We start from the raw sequence: 20,991 nt of genomic DNA, 5'->3' as shown, positions 1-20,991 counted from the left end.
AACGCAACTAATTTTTATTTGTTTATCCAAACTATTTTCAATTAGCCATGCTATCGAGTTCTTTAACATACTTTACAATCTATCTTGCCAGTAATTTACTACTCTAAATTACCAATGGAACTTCCTTTTAACCACACAAAACTTTTCAATTCTGACGAAACTAATCCTTCTCCACTTCATCGCTCTGATCTGAATCGTCCAAGGGGCTGGTTCATCCACGAAACCGCGGCACCACACGCTCCCCAAAGGACTCGAGAGTGAACGAAGCTCACGGTAGCGTTAAACGCGATTCGTGTACGCGCATGTAAACTAATATTCGTCGGTAGCGACTCGCGCGCCGTTGAAAGAGGGAGAGGGACGTATTCGCAGGGTAGATACACGCGGCGGAATCATTATAAATAGTCATAATTACAACAGTCGCGCGTGCTTAATTCAATTAGGCTGATTAACGTTGTACATTGCAACTTCTCCCCGGTTTCGCCCTTCTGCCGGTTGAGCCCAAGCTTCAACCAGCCAGCAACGACTGGAGAGTTCGGGTTCTGGCTGGTCCTGGGGGTGTGCGCGCGGCCGAGCAGAGCGCGTAAAATATACCCCGTATCCTGGCCAGGATCCCAGGACCACGCCGCGCCACGGTATTATGCTTATGCATAGACAAGTTATAGCCCGGTTAATATGATTATCTCTTCGACGAGAGGCGGAGCGAGCCGCGAACGGACGAAGGATGGGATGCGGAGAAACGAGATGCAGAGCACGATGCGTTGCCCGGGATCTGCTTCGCCGCGTCGAGTCAACGAGTTAGAATTGTATGCATATATCATGCATGCATTATGAGTTAGAAAATTTCGGTTTCGCTCGTACCGACTGAGCCAGATGTGGACACTGCCTGATTTTTTTTTTTTTGTACGATGTTGGTCGATGACATTTGAAGCGGATCAAATATGATTTGGACAGGGCGACTTTAAATAGGACGTTGCTGGTTTCTGAACTTTGTCTTTAAGAAAGATACACAGAAAAAGAGAGAAACAATAGAAAAGCAACTAAAGTCATAGATCGATCCACACCACATAATTGTTGCAAGCTTCACGGAGTCGATGTAAAAACGAAAGCTCTTCGAATCCTAAAAGCACGTCAGCTGGCATCGATTCTTTCGGTCGTAAAGGTTGATCTGCAAGTCAGAACAGAATGAGCAATAAAAAGTTGGCGGTATTATTAATAGTCGTGAAACCGAAGGCTAAATAGAGAAAAAGAAGGTAAAGGAAGTGAAGTAGAGAAAAAGAAAGTAAAGAGAAGCTGGGCGGGAGTCGTTGGATTTGTCGCAGCACGGATCGAATCCGAATAAATTAGCCCCGTCGCGGGAACACGAACGAGATATAAAATTTTGAATATGAATGGACGGTTTTGCATTCGTAATGAGCTCTTATTCCGGAAACAAAGCGCAGCTGACGAGAACATATGTAGATGAAAGCGGGTGCGAGGAACAAGCGTCCCATAATGCGACCTAACGTTCGAAGATTCGTTCGAGATGGTTTAGTTCGTTCCTTCCGTTTTTCTAATTAGGATTTTATGTCTTTAATTATGTGTAATTACAAGATTCATAAGCGATACTTTACTTCTGATAAATCATGTTGAATTTAAGATAGATCTGTAATTATTTCGATTGAATCTTAAATATCGACATATAGATGTCTCCATAAATTTATAATTTTATAAGATATAAAGAATGGTTTTATTATTATAGTCGTATATAAAGACATACTTCACACGATAGAGGATTATTCCTGAGTAGAAGTGGAGTATAGTTTGCTATAGAATAGAGCAGCCGGGAGGATGATATTGAAGGAGAAGATTGGTAAGACGGAAAAGTGAGGGTGAAGACAGAGAACAGATCACTCATTTCGCCTATCCCTACCGCTAAACTCATCAACCACCGGTAATTCCATCAATGCTTCAAGCATTAAGGCAAAGTCTAAGTCATGTATCCCACTCTATAATCTAACAAAGTAGTATTTACCGAAAATGCAATTTTACATAATCGATGTAAACGTTTGAGAATTATGTATTCGATGTAATAAATTCCTCAGGAAAATAATTCTTTATAAATATCAAAATTGTAATTTCAAAACTTAAAATTAGAGTACTATGGATAAGTAACTACATAAATATGGTAAACTTAATAACATTTATGTAAATTATAACAGAATGGATTATCTATACTTGTCACTGAGAGTGCAACAATAGAAGTGAAGATCAGCGAGTACACCGACTCGTCTTTGTATAAACAGGCCAGGCGACATTTAATACCAGCCCGTTGAATATTCCGTCGAATGGACCACGATATTGAATTGGCTGCTGCTTAATTGTAACCTCGCTCGTCACGAGGGTCCCATTCACTTGTAAGCGGAATTTGCATAATTTTTACATTGGCCACCGTGTAATCGATTTGAATACCGCTGGTGATATCCGCTTCCTTCTTTAATCGATTCGAATCCGCATGGTTTCTGTCCTTCTTTGCATCGATTGTTTTAGTTAGAATTGCTAAGTAATCATTTTGACGACTGAAAATCGATAACAATAATGAACCGCGACACATGAAACGACCGAAAAGCTTGAATTTTCATTATCACAATGAATTCTATTAACCTCAATCTACGCGTTTTTTTTAATGAATATAATCAAACATCTGAGAATGATACTATCGAAATTATTAAAAATTTTTTATTATTTCAAGGGTAGTACCTGATTAGCAAAAATTTTCCCTTTTAGATTCCCTTTTCGGAAAGTATTTTATTTGTAACAGACATTTAAAAAATAAATATTTCATACGACCCCTAAAAATTTACGTTGGAACTATATTACGGCAAAGAGATGCTTACGAATTTTTTCAAGCTTATGACATGCACTTTTGTCGCATGCGATGCGTTTGATGTGTAACATGTCGTTACAACTGTGTAGTTTCGATTAACGTTTAAGATCAGAGCTATAGCCATTAATTTTTTATCAAATGTATCCAAAGTACGCGAATTTCCCTTTTCCCTTCCCACCAAATTTGTTCCTTTTTTCCATTAAAAGGCCCCGTAAATTATCCACTTTTTCTTCTGTATTGGTCGGTTCAAAGAGAAGCTCGGTAACGTGACGGTCGCATTTTCCAGCGTTGACCAGCGGAACGGTGGTCGAGAAGGCTTAAAAAATTACACACCGCGCGATTAAACGAGTTTTCGAAGTTCTTTCGAGCACGAATGTCGAGAACGGGCGAGGACAGACAGGATAAAGTTGGAGAGCGGTGGTACTGTTGGATCACCTGGATGAGGGGTAGAGGGGTTCGGTAAAAAATATAGAGAGGGCTGAAGAGATAGCGGAGCAGAGGGATATTTTTTCTGCGAAGCCACCGAACGACGTCGCCTGTCGTCTGCTAATTTAATAAAATTTTTCCTTCCTCTTGTACCAAAAAGGGAAAAAGAACAGAAGGAAAACATAGAGGAAGGGGAACGCGAAAGGGGGGTAACGAGCGACGCAACCGCAAAGGAGGTACCGAGAAAGGAACAGGGAAAGAAGTACGGCAAAAAAGTTGTACACCAATTAACGGATTGAAGTTACCATCAGATGCAGGCTGACTTCGAGAGGCCAGTCAGTTGAGTCCTTGAAGGGTTGGACTATCATTAACGAGCCGCCACTTAAACGGCGATCTCTTCCACCGTTAGAAGGACGAAGTTGAAAAAGCTCGGCCAGTCGACCGGTGCGGAGGCTACTCCTGCCACTTTCATCGTCAATTGCCTTTCGATGCAGTCGACCGCATCCGTCGCTGACAGCCCACTCTCAACTTTTTCTGCTTTTATATTGCTTTGACCATTTTGACGAATTGCAATCACCCTAAGGGCCGGTGCGGACGAGCGGTTTGCGGCAGCGTTACCACTACTCCGCGGCAAACTGCCACTATATTTGCCCGTGCACCTTTTCTTACAGTTCACATGAAGGCTTTGCGTCAATTTGCCGTCTAAGAATTACGTCCCGTGTGAACCGTTTAATATAAATCTCTGCTATCCTAAAACGCAACGGCAATTTCCGGAGGCGGCCATGTTACCACAAACCGCATGTCTGCACCGAGCCTTAGATTCGATCGTAGTTAGACGGTGATCGTTTAAATGAATTGAACGTCGCAAGTTTCATGTGAAATTTTGTTCCTTGATTTTCTTTTTTATTGGATGAAGATGTTAAATCTTGTACATTCAGAAAAATTTTGATATCTATTAGATCCTTGATATTTTATTCCAGTGAAGAGTTCATTACTTTGTAATTAGAAACTGCATATGCTTTGCTATTCACAATAGACGAGGAAAATGAGACGATAAAGTGAAGAACAGATTTAGTTGGATGACACGAGCCAATGCGATTTGAAGATGCGCCACGTTCTGAACGAACGTAATGTTGAATCTTACGTGACGACAAGACGGTTGAGACTGATGACGAAGGATTGTCAAGGAGAAGGTGAAACATGAATAGAGGGTTGGAAATGGCATCTCGGGGGTTATCTCGGAATCCTAATGCGTAATGGCTGAGACGATCTTGGATTACTAATAAGCATCGGTCTCGTCAAGTATTTCCACGCTTCTAACTTCACGCCTCCGTTAAAGTTACTTTATCTTCATGGTAAATCAAACTTTGTTTAAAGTTTTTAATTTTCTTAGGAAACGCGATAACTCAATTTTATTTGCAAGATATTGAAAGTATTTCTTTTTTGCACGAGAACACGATTAGGGCATAAAAATTCGGAAACTATTTTAATATTACTGTACCATATTATTAGACTTCCGATGTTTATACAATTATGGGAAATTCAGCACCTATTTCTTTAATAATATAACAATCTAAACTTGTACGGGCATCCGCAGTCTAATTATTATTATAGGTACTCAAAGTCGAAACTGATTTCGTTGCAAACCAAAATGAGAGTTCGCTTCACCCTCTCTACAAAACCAAAAAAGATACGAGGGGATCACGGTACACTGATTTTCGGGTTGGTTTCACCGTGAAGCTGGTCACAAATATGCTCGGAGCGTTGGAAGCGGCGCGCGACGTCGCGTCATTCATCAAAGTGGAAGAGCGGCTCGGTGAATAAATACGTCGCCTGGACGTATTAAGCGTACCTGTGGATATGTCGAGATAACGACGGGTCGATTCGTTCAGCGGTCGAATCTGCCATGGGGCGCGCAGAGAACGTGCGTCAACCAGCGAACAGAGCGAGGGGGTGGGACGCAGGGTGAACAGAGGAGGTAAGAGAGAAAGCTCGTCGCCGCGAGCCATGCGATGCCGGCTGCGAAACAAATGGAACGATCGCGACGGGGGTGGAAATAAAGCGTTCCCGTGGTCGTACGGTTCTGTGGTCCTCTGGAACGAGGATCGACCAAGGGATGGGAAAGGGGACAGGGAATAAAAAAAAAGTCAACGCCGGTCTCTGAATCGAAGAGCGCCCGACTAGTAAAAACGACATCGTACTTCTCCATCCAGGTTCGAAAGCATTGAATGACCGCTTCTATCTGGATACTTTTTTATCATTTCGATAACGCTATGAATAATTTGGCTACAATAGTGAATTTAAGAGAGAAGGCTTTTATTTAAATTAGGAATTTTTGCATATTATAAGTCAAGTATGAAAACTTGACCGAATGTCAGACAAAGAAGAAGAAGAGGAAAAAATATTTGCCAGCCACGTGATGCAATCTGATGTTATTTACGCATGTGAGGCTTCGGCCAATACGTACGCCTATTTTTATAATTGTATCAATGATTGATTTAAGTGATTTCCTCTAAGCCACGTACTCACTGTATATGTGATTAGAAGTGAATATAAGGAACTAAGAATAAATCAAGAAATACCATAAATACGAAGATTGTGAAGAGCTTTAGGTAATTAATTCGGATCTATAAAACTAAAATATTGCTCGACATGATTTCCCATTACAACTCATTTTATACAACGAAAACTTTTAAGCTCATCAAGAATACTCTTAACCCCAATACTCATTGATCACTAGATGAAAACTGATCTAATTTCCTCATTATCGAGTTCACGAGAATCAAAGCTTCTCCACCCTCCAATGTCGACAAAACCGAACATCCACTTCAATCACCCTCTTCATCATACAGTTAACCAGGAGATTCCGTTAATCGGTCAGACAGTTATCATAGGTGGTGTTGGCAGTAGTCGCAGGCGGTTACACCGTCCTCGTTTCTCTTTCCACGCAGCTTCACGCATCGTGGACACACAACGCGCGCGGGCACTCGTTATTCCGGGCCGTTTCTTCGGTCATCACGGATGGAAATATCATCCACGCTCACAGGTCTGCGAAGGGAGCGTGTGGGATGAGCCGTGTGTGCGTAGACAGGTGCGTACAGGACCCTCAACAGGTGGTCACTCGTAACCATGAGGGTTGCGGCACCGCTGGTGGCTACCCATCCGTCAAGAGCTTTGTGTGCCCTCGTGAACGCCACTGTCGATGGTCGGTGTGGCCGGTGTGCCCGTCGTCCTTGAAAAAAATCGGCCCTTTTTTCCTTTTCACCCTAGCCACCGTTGGAACGATCCCCATCCACCACGGTAAGCCACGCTCGATCCTCGTGGCTGTCGTCTCTCATCGAGTTTCCACGGCTGAAACAATGGCTTCGTTAATTAAGATTTCTTTCTGCAAATGAGAGCGCTTCCTGTCCCTCTCCTCGTCCCGAGCTTTTTCTATTTTTCTCGTCTACAGCTTCCAAAGAAGCGTAAGTTTTAAGAGAAACAATATGATTTTGCGTGACTCGATTAACAACGCGTGTGTGCCATCAACTTGTGAGGAATAATCGAAACGATAAACGAGCAATTTGATTAGGAAAAGTTTGGAATTATCATTCGTACATTAAAAAGATTTTGAATAAGATTAAAGCTAGACGACAAATCTATTATACCCATAGTGATGTATATTAATATATAAGTCTACTATACTAGCAACTACTATATCCGCTCCATTATACTAGCTATACTATACAAGTCTCTACCTATGTACGTCTCTCAGACTTTATTCTTTAAAATAATTAATATGAAAGAAAGTAAGAAAGAAGCTTTAATTTCTTAACTTATTTACTTTTCCAAATGTTAAATTTCCCTGTTTTCAAGTTTGCATGACCCCACTTAGGAATTAGACTAACTAACGTGTGAAGGGGCGATCGAACTTATAGACTCCCAATTGCGATCACAAACGGTTGGCACCCACAGAATATCGTGGCCACCCCGTGGATCGTGTCTCACCACAGAGGTTGTACATTTTGGAAGCCGCTTCCTGGGCGTTTCAGCGAAGAAAATCGCGACAGCAATGCTGTCGGATTCGGAGGTGGCTAGGAAGATGGTTGAATAAGAAGCAGGGTGAGTGGGAATGAGGGCAGAGATCCGGATTTAAGGCGTCGTCCGTGAAAGCCCTCTGGAGGCAGTGTAGACTTGGTCGGGGGTAGTTTAAGAGAAAGAAAATGGTTGGGGATGGAAAAGCAGGCAGGCGAACGACGACGAGGACGAGGAGTAGCGAACGTGTTGGAGTGTAAGTGCTAAGATCTCGGAGTGCATTAACATGCCCCAAAGGCAAGCTGAGTACAACCCTTCTTACATCCAGATCTTGAACCAAGACCACAGTGGTTCGGGGTGACGTTAGGGTGTAGATACCTTGGAGAAGAAAGAAGAACGGATACCGTGGAGATTCGCGTTTAATTGTATTAAAAATGCTTTATCTCTGGTGGAAGAGACGTCTCTGTGGGATTCGAGATTTTTCTCGTTGACGAGGGCTGAGTTAATGCGACCAGACTTCGCGACGATCCTTCAAGCTTCGTTTTTATTGTTGTAATCAAGATGAGGAAACTCAGTGATGAGTTTATAGAAATGCAATTTTTCGTTAATGTTATGTCGTTAGACTATGGTTGACACGGTGGATGACTATCCTTTGAAGCATTCAGAACACGCATCCATTATAATTATAACCTTATAGTCGTGTTTTTTTTATTATTATGACAGATTAATGATGGAAGTAGTCTTAAAACCATCGAACTTTTTTACAGTGATATTAACTGAATGATTATATAATACCAGCTTGCTTATCAATTCTTCTTTCGCGTAGTTTTAAATTATCAGTTTAATCAACGCGTCTGATCGTGGAAATGTTCTATTATAGCATTATATCCAGTGCAAGTGCGTTACGCATAATTATTTAAATGCGAATTTGAGGCTGTGCAAAATTATAGGAAGGGAGACGAAGATCCTTCGACGACAACGTGCCTGTACCAGCACGTTCTTACGATGGTATACGTCTTACATTATTTAGAAGGAACCGAGGACGAAGATGCCGGGTACTGGCGCATGCTAATCACTCGACCCAGATTGAATAATGAATTAGTATTCTTTTCCTTATTCGTTGCTTCTTCGTTGCCACCCTCCGGATTCAGTGGTCTGTCTTGAACGAAGCCACCGCTACGTGACAGGTTTTTTATTATCTGCTGAAAAGAATCTCATCTTGTTCGTTCGTTGAAATTGCTAAAGCTCGTTAGTCGTATATGTCTTTTATTAGCATCAATCGGAAAATATTTTTTTGAACCAAAAACATTATTTCAAATTAGAGGTCATTTCAATTCCTTTCAAGTTGTCTAAATCTTACTATAAATATCAACATTCTACTAAATATTTTTAAATTTCTTATTAAAATCTGTATAGATGTAGAAAATTCTGACTATTATCATCAGGTTTCCACGAAAATATAATATCTTTCGTGGACACGCGATAACTATTAAAACGAACGTATTAGGTAGAAGAGAGGAACATTAGCATAATGCTTCTGAGTCTATACCATACGCAAAGGTTGTGCACGTGTCTCCGCGTACACAAACGTGCACACCGTGGTAGCCCACACGGTACATCTCCTCGGTACTTTGTGTGCAAATTACGCCCAGGACGAGGACGAAGAAGAGAGTCTGGCTTGAAGGATGAAACAGGTCCCCGACGTAACCTCCTTGTACGAGAGTCGAATGAAAATTTAAAGCGAAAGAGTTCTCGTCGCAACTGCGGTTTCCTACCAACCGAGGACCTGATTAAGTCCTTTTTCGATGTTAATATTGATAAGAAGTTGGCAAAAGCTAGCGAAAACTCTTAAGGATACTCAGAACAAGGAATTTCAAATGAATTGTCTTTGAAATTAATATAGCGAATAATATAAGAAGTAAAGATCAAAGAGATACTCTGGATTACTTATTTCGATATTCAATAGAATATTTCAATAGTTACACGTTTACAGAAATAATGCTTTATTCAATATTATAGAATAAACTTCAACTTTTCATGAGCAAAAATTTGATTTCCAAAATTTAGATTTCTAGAAATTTGAGCCAAAACATCTTTGTTATCCTCTCTTAGGAATAGAAACAATTTTCATTTGAAAATCATCACATAAGAGAAATGTCCAGTATACATGTAACAAAGAATATTAGAGTTGCAAGTTTCTCTTTGTACCATGAAAAAAACTTTGTTGCATCCGAGTTCGAAGCAGCCAAAGTTTTCAAAAATCCCTCGAAGAATTACAAGTCCTTTTTCATTAATAGACACATATTATGCTTCCTTTCTTGCAAGGCTCGTCGAAAGTCAGCTTTATCTCGAAGTTACCATTTGTTTCTTATTCAACTCAGCGATCGTTCGGCGTTAGTTAATCCCTGGCGGCGTTTAAAATATGAAAGGCGTTGTAAGGTGTGTAAGAAGGGTTGAAAGAAAGTGTAAACGAAGGTTTAGCGAGTGGTCTAGAAGGATTTCAAGGGAAGTCGAATAGGAGATTACTGCGCAACCTTCTGCGAGACCTTGAATTAGGTTGGAACTGTTTCGTTCTACTTGTCCTTGTCTTCCAGTTAACATTCATTCCGGGAGTAACAGAGAAAGGATTGTTATTATTGTTCTTAAGGGATTAGGATCTCTAGTTTGGGGACAAGCTGTAGTCTCCATCTTATTATAACAGAGACTTATTCTCGCCAGGATACCGCACTTATCGTTTCTTGTCGTTGCGTTTATCTATATTCTCACGTGTATGCGATTTTTGCTATTTCAGGATGTTTATGACCTGACTTTAGCCGAATTCCTGGATTGATTACCAGAGGTCGAATAAAGTCATGGATATAGTGGTGCATTATAAAGACATTCTGGTAGATTATAAATAAAGGCAGCTTGATTCTTTGAGATGATTCTGTTTGAATTATTGTTAGAAAAAGCAATACAAGAATCGAAGAAAGTGTAAATTTTATATTACTATTCTATTTTATATTTGCCTATATTCTAAAGTTTACAATTTAATGTTAGAGTAATGAGACTACTAGTTCCTAAAATTTTTCATCTTTATAATACAGAAAGAATGATAAAAATTTTATTCGTGTGTTTGAAATATCTTAAAATTCTAATTTGCCACGTAATTCAATAGTTAATATCATTAACATTTAAATACTCACGTGTATCAAAAATATAAGAATGAAAAATTTGAAATGTTCACTAATATGTTTTTACACTACACTAATACATTTTTGAAAAATCTTATCAAAGTAGAACTTTCTTCATTGCCCTCAAGGAGCGTAATATACACGGGAGTACTATGTGCTTCGTTTCTCACCACCCACTTACGTTAATGAGGGATCTGAGCCGAAATGCGGTTAGAAACGCTCTGTCCCTTTCAGCCTCAACCCGCGGTGCCGTTTCGCTGGAAAACAAGACATTTATAAACACCCACCGCGAGATTAGATTTGTTAAGATAATGGGCTGCTCGGTTTAGCGGGGTTCTTCCACTGCGCTCGCAACTATCGTCCTGAAGAGGCTGCAACCGCCGTCTCCTTAATCCTAAATATGACCTCGGTAGGCAGTTAGGTTGCTGGTGTCGTGATCCTTCTTTATGAATTCGTCGGGGTAAGACGCGGGCTAAGATTTGTAAATCTTCGTTTCGGCTGTACCACGTGTTCTGGTTTGTGAAATGTTCATGAAAACACCGAGCTTATATATATCGTCGAAGTTTAAAAAATTGGGCATTCATGTTGTGTATTAGAAAATATAGAAAGCTCAAAGTTCATATTTTAAATACGGTTGTCAGCGATAGACAATGAAACGAAATTTTCGTGAAACACTGAACGATAATAACATTTTAATAGTGTTACATTTTATTATATATTAGTTTATGTATGCCAAATGATGATCGAGTTTCCTGAAACAACAATTTTATATTTCTAAACCTTCATTAAACTTCAAGTTTACGTACAATTTGAGTACCAGTTCGCTTGAAACACAATTAGCGCGTGCTGTAAAGGATAGAGGCTGAAAGATGTTGAAGTAAATAGCGATATTACGAGGCCCCTTCTTCACAGCGGAAACGACGATCCACGGACGATCAGGATTTATCTTTACGACGACGTTGCCAGCCATATTCAGTGACGCGTTATTTCGGCATCGGTGAAAAAAACATAATAAAATTTAACGGTCCGTCAGGCCGTGGCATCTACGGTCCCTAGAAGGCCAATAAATATCGGGAACAGAGCGGCTACAAATCTCAAGATAAACACGAGGTCGTATTTTTCTACCCCCCTTCTCGATTTTCTCGTTCTCGCTCTTCTTTGCCGCGTGGTTGGAGGCGAGAAGGACGACAAGGGCTCGCCTTTTTTACATTCCTCTTATGAATTATTAGGTGGCCGGACCTAAGGGGTGGACACCGCGGTATTTAATTTTCGCTCCCCATTAAAACAGCACGAATTTTTCCCTAATCGTATCCCTGACGATGAAAGTGCGGTTTGCAATTTGTCACTGACCCTTTGGTTTGTTATCAATATATTATTGCTTGCTTAGCTTGATTCGAACTCATTGCCACTAAGGTAATTACGATATAGGATTATTATTATAAATAAATGAAAATTAATTTAGAAATTCTATATCGTAAAATCATTCAATAGTAATTAATTATTGAGAAGAAACACCAGTAGGAGAAAATGTATAATATGATATGAAGATACATATGTAGAGATATAAAAAGTATTATGTAAGACTTCCAGTCGATCATTTACCACCGATATGCCTCCAAATATAATCTATCGTAACTAACTATGGTCGGGAATTTTCTGAACGACGGCACAGGTAGATTGGTGTAGGTGATGCCAATTAAAGGAGACGGCGGCGGTGAGCATTGAACTAGAACTAGGGGCTGGCGGATACCGATGATATATGTGGTGGAAAATACTGGAGGCAATCTGTCACGCCATCGACATCTCGTAGGCGCCATCTCCTTCCTTTCCTTCGCCTCCTTTTCTCTCATACTTTCTCATACTAACGAGTACATCGTACAGAAATCTAAAATCTTAAAAAGACATTGTACATCAAAAGATGGAAGATGATTTTCAGAAAGAAGAAGAACACTACTTCAAGTAAAATTTCCACTCCCACACACACTTTTCATTCAAGGAAGGAAATCGAAATAAAATACAGAGCAAAACGAAACGGAAGAATACAATGATCCACGTCGAAATCGGTAGACGACGATGGAGCAGAGTCCAGTAGTAAACAAAATCCAGTCTCTTTGGCCGCACAAAAGGTACGAGGCTGTTTAAGCCCCGTCGTTCTTTGGTATCCGGAAGTCAAGCCGGTTCCTCTTTTCCTTCTTCCCTCTGTCACACGCGCCCTTTCCGGCTATACGGCTGATTAAACGCGCAACTACGTAACGTAACGCAAATATACCGGCTTGCCAGGCCACCTCCGCCCACCCATCCTTCCATCGTTTCTCCTCTCGTCGACCGTCCCTTGAACCGGCTGCTGAAGAGAGGATGGACTCGTTTCGCTCTCGATTCCACCTTTCGGCTCTCTTTGAATTCCAACCCCGGTCACTTGACGGAAATATTTATCGAGGGTCTTTGCCGAGGCCCCTCGTTGCCCTACTCCTTCTGGCTAGACAGCACGACGACAGGGAGAAGCAGCCTGCTCGTAGCTCGTCCTACTACCTTTCAGTACGACGCGCCTCTATCGGTACATGTCCTTCCTTTTTCTCCCTTTCCCTATCCCGTTGCATCATCTCACTCCCACTTTCCAGTTCTTTGATCCATTTCATGGAGTTTGTTCGGCTCGGATTATTTGCTCTCTTAATTACATTTCGATCCTATCTGTCTCCCTTTTTCTCTCTACCTCCGTGTTTGACTCCTCGTTCAATAAGGAATTTCACCAACCGAATGGATGATCGACAGTTTCGAACGTCGTTATGTAGATTCCACAGTAACGCAATTGCTCGCGGTGGAATATGTCAAATGGAGTTCAAAATTCTCAGAATGGAACTTGCTATATGGAAGTGGTGAAGCTATTCTTTCCAATTGAGCGTATAATGGGTTAAAAATATAAAGCGCGGAAGGAGAGAAAGCATTTCTCTTAATCATTATTTTTAATGTAATTAAACTTTAGACAATTGAACATGAAAAGAAAGAAAGTAGAAATTCTCTTGTATTCCATTATTCTTGGTATAATTAAACTTAACGCGATTGAGTATTTTAATATATTGAATCGCGCAAAGTAACGAACAGTTTTTTAACAAGACCGGAGTTCTCAGCGCCTTTAATTAAGGGGAAAAAAATGTAATGTTCTAACGAAAACTAGTCGGTGTTATAGGGACCCCCCGTGGCTTTCCAGCCGCAGGGGTTGCTCATCCCAGCCTCGACCATAGAGGGTGGAACAAAGGAAGTTATCGTCGCGGAATTTTTATAGCAAGGAGAGAAAGAAATGTAAATCAGGTTTTGGTTCGTCTTTGCGTTAAGATGAAGAGAACGTGAGGGAAGCTCTGGAGAGACTGTCGCCGGCTTACCGTGGATCGGAAGTGTTGTCGTATAAAACTGAATTAACTGTGCTCCCTCTTCTTCTCCTGCGTATGTACTCCTCTCTTATTTATTATAAATATAACCTTGTCGTTTCCACTCTCCCAATCCTACCTACGCATCGCTTTCCATTTACTACATTCGCTACGTTTTAAAATTGAAATACGTGGCATCGTATGGTTCAGACATATCCTCAGAACGCCAAGTAATTTGTGGCATAATAAAAACCAAGATCATTCTTTGCAAATATGAAACGATGTTTTAACACGTAGCTTCTTTCTTGATGAAATGAATTTTTAAGATTCAGATAAGTTTGTTCAATCTTTCCTTGTCTGACTATATACTTACTTATTTTCCTTACGTTCTTATTAAATTTCCACGTTCTTCGATTTATTCTACTTCAATTTTCCATTATATTAAAAAAATAATCAAACTCAACTTCTTTCTATAAATTTTACATAAAAACATTGTCAATATCATCGGACTACAATAATCAAATCCTTATGAATAAGCCTTGCATTATTGTCTATTATGAGAATATTCGATAAGTTTTATATATTTTCTAATTCAAAACGGAAATTTCCAAACTAATACGATATATTTTTGATAAGGAATTATGAAAAATCCGTGTTCTCTATATCACAAGGATAATCTTCGATCAACATTAAACGTTGAACGTATTATTCGAACATTTTAATGTGAGTTTTCACAGGAAGCGTCGCGAAAGACAGTAACCGCGCGACGATCCGCAACTTTATACGTTCCTGATAATCTCGCAGACAGCACCGGGACGGTTACTCACGGTGTTTGCCGGGATTTATGAAATGGCAATAAAATTTATATGACTCGGTGGCTCGTTAGGGGCGCGGCTCGCTCGTTCAGATTGATGTCGGCGCGAGCCTGGTCCACTTGCCCGGGGCTGCGTTTGTTTCTCTCTACGATTGTCGTAGAACGGTCTACTGCCATTATTAATCCCTTGGAAATCGCGGGAGAGCTTCAGTCATCGTTCACCGGAGAAAAATATGGCCGTAATATTTCTTTGGAAAGCGTGGGGTTGGGTCGGAAGTTGCTCAATTTCGACTGAATTTGTCAGCTCGCGCCAATCGCGATTATGCCTCGCTTCTGACCGCTCGATTAAAAGGATCACTGGAATTCATAGGGAGGATGAAAAATCAGATTGCTCTCTCTGAGGAATACACTTAGATTTATCAAACCCTTTATTGGCTTGATGACTCTGCACAACGATTGTTTTCATACTAAGTAATGTTTGTAAAGAGTCGAATATTGGAAAGTAGGAAATAAAAATTGGGAATATATATTTTTAAACTACGTTATGTAAAATATATTTGAAATAATTATGTGATAATGTTTTAGTCAAAAGAATAAATGTTTCAAATTGATATAAATTTGATAACAACATACAAAGTGCACATAACTCATGTACAATTATATAATGATGAAATAAAGTTCTTAGGGAATTGATAATTTATCAGAATATATATCGAGCTCTACCCTCGAATATAAATTCTCGGTTTCCGCTTTCCTGGTTGAGAATCTAAGTAAAAGAATTATTTCCTTCGCGTTTCGTTTCGAGTAGCAAATCCAAGATAAGAGAGAGAGAAAAAAGGGTGCCTTCGATGAGTTACTTATACAGTAAATCACGCGTATGCTCTGTCGAGCATGATACCTCGAGGACATATCTGATCTACCTGTTGCTCAATTCCCCATCGACGACAGCAAGGATCGTGCAAAGAATTCGGTAGGTGCACGGAGAAGTATTTCTTCCGTATTCTTGAATTCCATCGTGTACATAATTCCTTGTTATGGATCCGTTTCAAAGTCAACAATCGCGTGGAGCAGATACTATGTGTCGCTACCCAAACTCATGTTTTGTATCAATAGTGTAATATCGGAGAATTAGGATATAAATTTTTTCCCGATTACTTACAATTTATTAATATTCAATTGAATATACAGGTGTTAATTGGACAGAAAACGATGTTTGTTTAACTGAAACTAAATGCGATACTCGTATCTATCCCAAATAACTTTACAGTTATTTGACAACTCTCGTCACAACGAAACTAACACGCTCTCTCTCTCTCTCTCTCTCTCTCTCTCTCACTAGCAACTCTAACAACTCTACAACTCGATCAATTCTCTCAACTCTACTCTCTGATGTCTCGATCAACTCTTTCAACTCTACTTTTTGATGTCTCGATCAACTCTGACTCTCGCAACACACATACTTCACGAAAACCGACACCGACCTTCACTAAACGAAACCGACCTTCTGTTCTAAGGTTGTCTATTGTTTTTCTCACATCACTGTAAAAACTAGGTGACTTTAGTCACATAGGCGCTCTTAAATGTAAATAAACCACGGAAAGACGACGTACACGGTTTTTCTAATTTCAACCAACCTCTAGTTCAAACTACTTTACGATATTACAATAACAATCGTTATTGTACGAAAATTTCATATTAAGTCCGTGTAGAATATTTTAAAAGTAGTATAATATCAAATTTAAGTATGTGACGAGATTTTAAGTTACTATCGTTTGTTTATAAGTTGGTTCTTAACTTATCATTCATATTCTGGTTTCAGGTGGATGATCGAGTCAGATCGCCAGGTACATCACGATGTTTAACTACCACTATGTCGCTCTCAATTTCACCCTCGAGCCCTGAAGAACCTGTCACGCTGTAAGTATGATTTTATTTCAAACTTATTTGAGTACTGATAAGGAGTACGCGACACTTTATGCCCCAAAGGGCATATAATTCATCTGGAGAATTATTCCTGACTCAAGAGAATTTAGAACTTCAATCCTGCACATAATTTGTTCCCAAACTTTCTTGATAATTGATATAATAATTTCTATGATTATTTAAAGATATCTTTAGAATCAAATATATTTTATACCAACCTTTAAAGGTCGTTGAATAAATCATAGTTTACAAAATTAAAAAATATTAGTGAAATAATATTTTCAGTATTTAAATTTTGAAATAATGTATTCTAATTGTAACTGTCCTACACGCACCACAAGAATCAATCTTTTATATACAAAAAAAGCTATTTAAAACTCTTCAGGAACATACATATTTTTATATGTTTGCAAATATATTTTTGAAACCTTTATGTATGTAATACAGAAAATTGTTCACAAATCACCCCTTAATTAAATGTCCGATGTATCTTGCCACCGTTTCTCCACACGAACATTCAAACGCACAATAATGCCATAGAACATTACAAATTCACAAGAGATGGAAAGATCGTTGGTCGCAATCCGCGGCGCCCTTTAACCGTCGAAAAAGCCACTCAGACAAATTAGTCCCCGGTCGTTTCTCTCTCCCACGAAAGAACGTTTCCACGTAATTGTAGACCACCGGTATTCGGGGCCTGTTCGTTCTTACACGGACCACAGCTCAGCTCGGTCTGGTATCGGTGCCGCGGCACGCCGAGGGCGGCGATATTTATGCTGGTTTTTTATTGCGCTTTAGCCCGAGAGCAGAATGGAAACAATATGTCACCGGTGGTAAGGGGGTGAAACCGGTGTACGAAGTTCTTGTAGGTGGCCCTGGTCTGCCGGCACCTAACGTTAATACTAACGCCTCCGCCGTGCTGTGACTGCGCCCCACGCTCGATGTTCGCTCATGATTTTAAATGAACAACCCCCGTTTCACCCTGTCGCGTGTCACTGCCGGGGAAAAGGGCAGATCGAGCATGCCGCGAGAGAGCAACTCGCTTCTAAATCGATTTTGATACGTTTTCCTATGGACCATAGAAGGTTGTCGAATTCAAGCGTGTAAAATATTACAGCGTGGAGATATTTTTGCATCGTTAAGAAACAAGTAATTATTTTATTAAATTGAAATTATTCACTATATATAGTGGCTCAAAATTGAGATTTCAAATAATTTTAATGAATAAAAAAAATTTTTGATCTATTTTGGAGCGAGATTTGAGATTGGGTTAGTTTCGAGTGGCTCTGAAGGGATGTTAACGACATCGTTGTTCCATGGAAATTTAAATCTCCACGATTTCTGGCCGTTATGGCTGCAAAGGTACGATTGAGAAGGAAAAAAGGAGAGAAACGAAAAAGGCCTCGGGTCTCGAGAGTCATCGGATAAGTGCATATCGATTTCTGCCGATTGGCGAGGGTTGGACGGTGGTAAGATCGAGGCGAACGGGAAAAAAAGAAGGCGGTAAAAAGGGCAAAGGCCATAAGTAACGGACCGTCTGGTGGAAAGCGCTCGAGGGCGAACAGTGATTTAGAGAAATTAAAACTTTAATTCATGTTCGAGTTCGCGGGGGGTGTATCCTCCCTTTAGCTCCCTTTCCACCTTCCGCCGTTTCAGTCTGTGACGTTCCAAAATCCCTCTGTTGATGGGTAAGAATTTGCTCCACGCGTAAATTGACATACATCACGACAACATTATCGTTCATTTTAATATTTGTTATTTCTTTCCTTGCAATTGGCCATGATTAAATAACATTTAGTTGGTCCCACAATTGGTCGAATCATCATTGATCGTTATCATAGATAATCTACAATTTGGATTAAGTTAATCAATTTTAGGCTAGTTCATTTAAATGTATATTGTGTATTTCATGTAGAAAAAATAACTAAAGTAACTAAAAGTAAAATATTATTTATCAAGTGACATATAGAAGATGAATTAAAACGAAGCAATTGAAACTAAATTATTGTCAACTACGTGTAACTCAAACTTAAGTATAATACATATACCGTAACTGATATATACAAGATGGTTGGTAACTGGTTGGTAGTACAAGCGGAAAGGGGGTGATTCTACGCGAAAAAAGAAGTCGAAAATATAGAATAAAATTTCTTTTTTATTTTTTTTATTTTTTTAAATTTTTCCATCGAGACAACAATCTACAGTGAGATCCGTTATAACGTACCGCACGCGTACCGAGCGAAAATTCAAAGTCGATTTTCTCGAAAACAAAGTCTCAAGCGAAAAATTTTTATTCTATATTTTCGACTTCTTTTTTCGCGTAGAATCACCCCCTTTCCGCTTGTACTACCAACCAGTTACCAACCATCTTGTATATATCAGTTACGGGATAGGAGGCATCAAAAGAATGTTAAGGACTAAAGAAAAATTTTTTCACTGTACAAATTTTAGTATGTTGAAATAATCCATTACATTATTTAAATATATCTTTTGCTCGCAACCCAAGAGTTAGATTTGATAAATACGAATGGGAATAAAAGCAGAGGGTAAGGAAACAACAAATATTCCACATTCAATCGGGCATGTCCGGATAGTGGACACAATTATTGTTGTCCTGATTTAAGGGCGGCATGCATTTTAAAGAACGACCATGCCGGATGGCTTTACATGACCTCTATTTGCACAGGGGATGGATAAAAATTCAGCATCCTCCAATAAAATAGCGTACAATACGTTCAAGGCACAAACACGCATCTAGATACACATCTATTCTCACAAAGACCCCTCGAAAGGTTTGAATTTTTCTTTTTTTAATATCAGATTCGAACAAATGACTTATAGATTCTGTTCACCAAAAACATACTTTACGAGAACATTGACGATATCTATTTCTTTGAACACTAACTTCTAAAAATAGAAATAGTATATGAAAGTTGATATAAAAATTTGCTTTATAAATAACCGGAAGTACTGTTTGACTGTTATATTTACTGTATAATACTTTTAATATTCTTATTCTTTAATAGAAGGAAATCGAATAGATTTGTTTCGAAATCGATTACATTTCATAAAAAAGCATCAGGGTCCATCGTTGAACAGCTTTAAAAAAGCTTGCAGGAGTCATAAAAAGAAGTACATAACCGCAAAACCTGTCTTCTTAATAATAGAAATAATGAAAATAGCATCAAGAAGGAAGAAACAAATAGTAGACATCGTTGTAAATCTGAATTTCGAAAAGATGTTCTTGCAACTTTCACGAGCTACCGTATGGGATACGGAATATGAGAAAAGGACGCGCCCTTTATTTTTCTCTCCCTTCGACGCTCGTTGTCCCTTTCGTTGAGCTCTCTTCTCTCATATCTTCTCTCACTCTCCAACGCTGTCTACGTTTTCCTTGCCCGTATTCAGGACGACCTTCGTCTCCAATAAATTCCCATCACCATCCTCAGGTACGCCTTCGAAGAGTAAATCATACCATAAGTGAATCGGAATTGAATTCAATGAGTAAATATGGCGATTGAATAATGAACAGCAACCAAGGGATCCTAGTGCTGCCATGCGAAAGAGAGATTTCATAGGATACTAAATTATTTCAACCGGAGTTTGTGTAATTATCCGAAAATCCTGATAACAATTAACGCGATATTTTGTGACGGAGTTCGATTAAATTACTGCGGCAACGTAGAACGCTCGCACACCGTAATTGTTTGCAGCGTGGCTAACGCCGCGATTAATTATAAAGCTATATCCGTGGACACACTACGCGCGATTTAATTTTCCTGATGTGAATATAATTCCTCACATAGTTTCCAAGAATCGAACTGAGTTTAATAAACTTCTTTGTGGTACGTGCGTTTAATTAATGCAACTGTACTAGCTACAATTTGAATACGGTGATGTGCCGAACAATCTTTTAACGCAGTTCACTGGTTCGTATAATATATGATAATTACAATGTTAGATAATAATAATGCCGCTGGTGTTTATTTATTTTCAAAAGTATGAAAATGTACAGAATGTATATAATTCTTCCTTCTCATGCTTGTTAATGACTCTTAATCATCTCTGTCCAAGTTTTCTTTCATATTTTGAAACAAGTAAAAACATCTTTTGATAACTTTTTTCTCCTAATTGGTAAGAAAATACAAAGTGCCATCCAAATATCTTTCCAGACAATACAGCATATCAATTAAAATGTATTAAAACAGACATCATGGAACCTCTTCGTTTTTCCATTAGAAACCAAAGAAAGAGAAAACATTTCCATGACAAAATGTATGGTATCGAGATTCCCGAAAGTTCGTATCGCTAATTTAAAAGCAATTCAGCGTCTTGTGTGCTTTGGTCCGCTCTTGCCCCTCGCTTGGCCATCTTTCACGGTACATCATCGAGGAGCAATACATGTAAATCGTCTGG

The 20,991-nt window shown here is 39.4% G+C and overlaps 1 protein-coding gene across 9 annotated transcripts in view; it reads left to right on the top strand.

Moving 5' to 3' along the window:
* The window catches only part of LOC100747273 (flocculation protein FLO11-like), a 307,210-nt gene that overhangs the window by 243,787 nt on the left and 42,432 nt on the right, over positions 1-20,991 (top strand). For all 9 annotated transcript variants that reach the window (XM_033323169.1, XM_024370425.2, XM_033323163.1 and 6 more), the window contains one exon: positions 16,472-16,569. In XM_033323169.1, coding sequence (XP_033179060.1) covers positions 16,472-16,569 — 98 coding nt within the window. The remainder of the gene's footprint in view (positions 1-16,471; positions 16,570-20,991) is intronic.

This window comes from Bombus impatiens, unplaced genomic scaffold (assembly GCF_000188095.3).
Source record: "Bombus impatiens unplaced genomic scaffold, BIMP_2.2 scf_0044, whole genome shotgun sequence".
Taxonomy (NCBI): domain Eukaryota; kingdom Metazoa; phylum Arthropoda; class Insecta; order Hymenoptera; family Apidae; genus Bombus; species Bombus impatiens.
This window is presented reverse-complemented; position numbering and strand designations above follow the sequence as displayed.